Source organism: Salvia splendens, chromosome 13 (genome assembly GCF_004379255.2).
Source record: "Salvia splendens isolate huo1 chromosome 13, SspV2, whole genome shotgun sequence".
NCBI classification, from domain to species: domain Eukaryota; kingdom Viridiplantae; phylum Streptophyta; class Magnoliopsida; order Lamiales; family Lamiaceae; genus Salvia; species Salvia splendens.
This window is the reverse complement of record NC_056044.1, coordinates 31561577-31568181: the sequence shown is the minus strand read 5'-3', so window position 1 is coordinate 31568181 and position 6605 is coordinate 31561577. Positions and strand designations below refer to the sequence as shown.

The window sequence follows — 6605 nt, the reverse complement described above, 5'->3', positions numbered from 1 at the left end:
TTTAGACGCGGCCTTCACACTGTGTTGGCGGCCCTAGGCCTGCCTTGGCTTGTTCCACACCCCCCCTACTCCTACAATGCTGCCAGGCAGAGACAGCGGCCTCACACCGCGTTGGTGGCCCTTGGCCTGCCCCGGCTTGCGCCACACCCCTACTCCTGCAACGCTGCCAAGCTCGGACAGCAGCCTCACACCGCGTTGGCGGCCGTATGCCTGCCCGTACTCCTGCTACGCTGTCAGGCCGGGACCACAACACATGATTTGTGGTCCGAACCCAAATCTTGTCCCGGATGCTAATGCCCTGGAAGTTGTCGTTTTTGTAGAGAAAACAACTTATCAAAACTTCCATCTGGAAAGCACATCATCCTAACCCAAAACCCAGTCACTAACCAAATTCATCCACAAAATTAGAATCCTCACGTTCTGGAGGAGGCGACCTGATAACTTGCTTGCATTTTTTAGTCAGTGGAAATCCGCATAATCCCAGGTTCCAATAAATGAGGTATTATCAAATTTCCCAAACGCCGGATTGAGGAATCTCTCCAACAAGATCGTTCACCGAGATTTAACTAACTTAGAAAGAAAAATCACATTGTCAACTGCTGAGGAATCTCTCCATTCAATCGGTTTGAAGACAAGTCTAATGATTCCAATCCTTCGCATTTCCAATAGATGATGGTATCTTCCCATTGAGATTGTTACGAGACAAATTCAAGCACTTCAAATGCAGAACTTGCAAGGATTTACTCAGCTCTCCTAAACACTTGGGAAGTGGCCCCTGCAGGTGGTTGTTGGATAGATCAAGGAATTCAAGGAATCTCAATTTGCAAATGGTGGAAGGTATAGAACCGGAGAGATTGTTATTCGCCACGTTGAGATAAGTTAAGTTGAGGGATCTTCCAATAGCTGGCGGTATGGAACCTTGGAAATGGTATCGGAGAGATCAATACTCTTAATATTGGCAGTGAACAACTCCCCCGGAATCATACCTGAAATATATAGCAAGTAGGTATTAATTAGATACTGTGAGTATAGGATGGTTAATCGGTTCGGTTAATAACTGAACCAATTAGTCGGTTAAGCGACTAATGATTTTTCCAAAAACCCTAACCGATAATGTTGTGAAATTTATATATGATGGGATACCAGTCAAAGCATTCTTGTTGAGAGATAATGCTGTAAGTGATTTCAACTTGAAGACTCGAGGCAAAGGGCCGATGAGCTTGTTGCGATTCATGTATAATGCAACTAATTTATCTAGTCCACCAATCTCTTCTGGAATCACACCTATGAAAGTATGAAAAAAAAATTAGTCATTTTTTCCCATCAAACATATATACAAATGTGTAAATTATATACTTGTACCGGTTAAAGTATTGTTGATGAGGTATAATTCTTGGAGCTCTTTCATGTTACCAATTTCTCTTGGCAATGTCCCACTTAGTGTGTTATGACTCAATGAAATATACTTCACAGAAGACATGTTAAAAGGGTCGACGGTAAAGAGCCCGCCAACTTGTTCGAATCAATGGACAAAGTTAGTAAATTGGTAAGCTGTCCAATCTCATGTGGAATAGCACCTATAAATGGATAAAGTTAGTAAATTGTTAGGCTGCCCAACCTCATGTGGGATAACGCCTATAAAAATGTATATTCATCAATAAAACTTAATTAATTAGATTAAATAAGAAAATTAATAATGATTAACAAAAATGAATAATCCATACCATTGGAAGCGTGAAAGCATTGGAATCATTAGACTTGTCTTCAAACCGACTGAATGGTGAGATTCCTCGGAAGCTGACGATGTTGAATTTTCTTTCAGCGTTGCTTAATCTTTCAATGAATGATCTTGTCGGAGAGATTCCTCAGTCTGGCGGCCAGTTTTCGACATTTGATAACAGCTCCTTCATTCGGAACTCGGGATTATGTGGACTTCCTCCTGACTAAAAATGCAAGCAAGATCCCATGGCTTCTCCTCAAGAAAGTGAGGATTCTACTTTTGTGGATGGATTCAGTTGGAGACCGGTGGTTTTGGGATATGGATGTGGTTTCCTAATAGGAGCTTCGATAGGTTGTTTGGTAATGGAATATGGAAGCCCTAAATGGTTACTGTTGCCAATTTTCGGTATTCAATAAGTTTTAGCTTGTTTGATCATGTAATCTAGGAAATATCTAATTCACGTTATTGCCAGTTTGACTCCGTAAAATTTTTTCTCGTTACGAGCGTTTCAATTAAAAATTAGATTAAATAAGATAAGTGTTTGGAATTGAAAAATGTAGAGTTCAAAAAGAGTATCCGACCCAATGATATATATCACCGAGAGAGAGAAAGAGTTTAGCGAGCATGACTAGACCGAGCCACTCTAGCTGAGCAACAATGTGACTCTGCCAAGTCAGTTATACGAGAATTTTAGTACTTCCTTCGTCCTCCATTATGTGTCTTAGTATTTCTATTTTGGTGTGTGCCATATTAATTATCCCACTTCACTTTTACCACTCTTGGTAGTGGACCCCACATTCCATTAGCTCATTTTCATTCACATTTTATTATAAAACTAATACATAAAAGTAGGACACACAACCTTCTAACTTTTTCAATCCAAGCCCCTTTGCCTAGCGGTAAAGGGTGCTGGATACCGCGTCCATCCTGGAGGTCTCGAGTTCGAACCCTGGGTGGCCGTAATTTGTCTTTCCTCCTTGTTACAGGAGTTGATTTGTAATTTCCTCTTCATATATATGATATAAATTTATGAAGTAATTTTTTTTTTTTTTTAAAAAAAAAACCTTCTAACTTTTTCAACCCACTTTCTATTACATTTCTTAAAACTCGTGTCAGGTCAAAGTAGGACACATATGGGGACGGAGGGAGTAATAAACTTGTCTTTTGATGTCAAATCGTTAGGGCAATCTTAACCCACATTAGATAGACTTCATGTGATTTGAGTCCTATCACAATCGCTCAACACTATATGGTACTTCCCTCTGTCCCTCAATAAGTGAGACATTACTTTTAGTTTTAAGAAAGCATAGTTTTGTTAACTAAGTAAGAGAACGAAGTAAGATAGATTAAAAGTAGAGAGAAAAAAGTAAGAAAGAGAGGGCTAAAAAACGAAATGACTCATTTAGCTAGGGAAATCCGAAAAAAGAATGTGTATCACTTAATAAGGGACGGAGGGAGTATAACTACGCCTACAGGGCTTTAAAATCGGAGAACAAAAAATTAATTGTACTACAATATCCTAAAAATCCATAATCCATATTTGGGAATACCGAGCAACACAAGGAATATGTAGAAGATTGACGAAGCACTAACTAGATTCAACCCTACGAGGAGAATATCATCTACTTGGAACGTCATCTATTTTATATTAGTTTAATTCACAAAATAAATTTTTCACTCATGTACGATTTGGTAAAATTGCATTGACCGAGCAAGATTTTATAATCTCCCCATTAAATAGCCAAATGCAATGTGCAGACATAAACTTAGTCCCTCAGAGGGGTTAAACCGTTAAAGTATAAGAATGTCTACAAGTGAGACACTCTTTTTGGCCACAAGATTTAGTAAATTAATTGTATTGTTTTTTTTTTTTGGCTAAAAAAGCCCAAAAGAATAAGAAACACTCACGGTGGCAAAAGGGGAAGTGGCGGAGACAGTACTTAATTTATACGAACACTATATTTAATAACTTTTGAGAAATTAAGAAGAAAATCTCATTCTGCAAGTAATAAGAATACCCATTATCTTGGGCTACAGAATATGAATTGGCAGCTGTTATATAATAAGTGGCGTAGTCCAAGTTGGGAAAGTGCCAAATGTGTTTGTCTTATTTATACATTCATGAGAAAAATATAATATGATAATAATGATAAAATCATTGACATAGGTTGTTGAAAATTCATACTAATATATTATGATAATAATGATATAATCATAGACATGGTGCTGACTGCTGATATTTAATATGCCTTGTATTATTGTAACATATAGGTGTGAAATTTATATGGGTTGAAATATATTTAGCTAGCTTTCTTTGCGATTATACTATTATTATATAGGGATATATATAGCCTTAGATTATACTACCTCCGTCCCCTCCGTCCCACAAAAGATGTCACACTTGTGGGACAGCATAGGATTTTAGGAGGTTTTGTTTTGTGTGTTTAATGGAAAGAGAAAATATAATTTTTATATAATGTGAGAAAGAACTTTTTCCAAAAATGGTAATATAACATTTTTTGTGCGACAAACTAAAAAAGAAAATGTGACATCTATTATGTACTCACTCCGTCCCATATGTCCCATAAAAATATGTGCACTTTCCATTTTCGTCTGTCCCATAAAAATATGTGCATTCCATTTTTGGAAAGTTATATCAATTTAATAATGTAAATCTCACTATCTACTAACACTACTTTAACTACCATTCTCCTCCTCTATCTTACTTTACCATATCATCTCTTCATCTCTCTCTACTTTACCAATTTTGTCTTAATTCCCGTGTCATACTCATTGCCCATATTTTTATGGGACAGAGGGAGTATGTAAGAGCACCCGCAACGCATCGCCCGGGTGTCTCGTATCTCGTCCCTCCGAGACGATGACGACAGCGAGACGCGTTGCAGCATCCCGTCTCGTCACGTCTCGCCGAGACGCCCGTACCGACCGAGACGGCTGGCCCGCCAGCTTGCCACGCGCCCGCGCGACGTGGCGCGCGCTGGCGCTAGGCGTGACGCCCACTCGCCGCCTGCGAGTGGGCTTCGCCACGCTGACGCAATAAATCATTTTTAAAAAAAATTCGAATTTAATAAAAAAATAAAAAATTCAAACGGTAATGTTACTGTTTTCGACCGTTTTTTTTACTCTATAAATACTCCTATTTCATCATCATTATACACACAAACACACATCTATTCTTCCCAAATCATCTCCATCTAACCCTCTCCAATTTTCATCTAACCTCTCCAATTTTCATCACAAAATGTCCGGCGACGGAAACTCTGGCGGCTCCGGCGGGTTTGACATCAACGCGTTTGGCGACTGGGGGCATGCACAATGTCTTGGGTGGTTCCGGTTCCGGTTCCGGTTCGTCAACACCGGGGACCTAAGGCTCGTTGACGCCGGCGGGGTACCAACTACCCCCATTTTGATGTGGATGCATACGCTCGTCCCTCCGCCCTGAGGTATTCGCAGGGATTATCCCAAATTAGGAAGGATTATCCGGATGAACCCAATCCGGAAGGAGGACGAGGCGGTGGAAGCTCCAGGGCATTCGACGCCATGGAGGAAGAGGAGGGAGGCGGCCGAGGAGGAGGAGGATGTAGGTTGTCATCCGTACAGCCACAAGGACACGATGGATCTGTACAACGCCTGGATCAGCGTCTCGTACGATCCCATCGTCGGGAATCAACAATCCCGGAAGTGCTTTTGGGAAAAGGTCACCGATGCCTACAACGAGATTAAGCCGAAGGGGGTCCCGCCGACGCATATTGAAGATGCTCCGAAGTCATTTTGACTGAGTCGACAGAGAGGTCAAAAAATCTGCGGCATCTACAAGAATGAAGCGGCTCATTACCAAAGCGGAGTCATTGGAGCCGACATTCTGAGATTTGCTTTGCGAGTCTATTTCGACGGCAACGACAAAGAATTCAAATATGTCGATGTTTGGGAGGCCGTCAAAGACGTCGAAAGGTGGGCCGACGATGTCCAGTCCAGCACGGGCTTGACCTCGAAACGCACGAAGCACACGGCGGGTGGCCAATACTCGTCTAGTAGGGGCGGTTCAGGCAGCACCGCACAAGAGGTTGTCTCGCAGGAGGTTGAGGGCACGGCAAACGATGCATGGGGGTCCTCCCATGTGCGCCGTCGGCCGCAAGGGACCAAGGCGGCTAGAGGGAGGAGGGGCCGAGACGAATCAAGCCAGACGGGTTCCCAAGGGCCGCCCTCCTCCCTAATGTCCATGTACTTCACCGCCACGATGGCGGACACTTCCCGGATGACACCCCGCCCAATATCAAGCCCATCATGCCGGCATTGTGTATCTGGCGGGACAACTTGGTATTCCGCCTCCATTCTGTGCACCGCCACCGCCTTCGAGGGACGATTCGCCGACGGAGTAGGTTTTTATAATTTCTATAAATTTGTATTTTAAATTATGTCTTTTTTTATTTATTTTACCACGAATTTAATTATGTATTTTTTTAGGATTTTAAGTTGTAATTTTATTTTATTAGTGAAGTGTGTTTTTATTAATTGAATTTGTTGGAAATAAAAATAAAAAAATGAAATTGAATGAATAGTTAAGGGATGAGATGGTTAAGGACAGATAAGAAATGGATGGTTGCATGTGTTGTCTCTTAGTTAAGAGATGGAGTGAAAAGTACACTGAGGTCCATAAATAGTTAAGAGATGGGACGGTTAAGAGACGGATAAGAGACTGCGTTGCGGATGACCTAATCTCTCAAAACATTTTATTAGTTCTTTCTCGAGTTGTATCAATATGTTGGATTTCTATTAGATCATTATCCTTGAGAAATAACGTAACAATATTTCTCACCTCAAATTCTCTCTAAAATGTTGGGTTCCTTGATCATTGAAATTCAGG

General features: G+C 41.0%; 1 protein-coding gene across 1 annotated transcript; it reads right to left on the bottom strand.

Moving 5' to 3' along the window:
• Window positions 1-650: 650 nt before the first annotated feature.
• On the bottom strand, window positions 651-1647 carry LOC121760004 (leucine-rich repeat protein 1-like). The gene is made up of 3 exons (XM_042155604.1): window positions 1363-1647; window positions 1144-1284; window positions 651-986 (listed from the first exon to the last, which is right to left on the bottom strand). The coding sequence occupies exons 1-3, from the start codon at window positions 1478-1480 to the stop codon at window positions 880-882; spliced, it is 366 nt and encodes a 121-aa protein (XP_042011538.1). The 5' UTR covers window positions 1481-1647; the 3' UTR covers window positions 651-879.
• Window positions 1648-6605: the final 4958 nt, after the last annotated feature.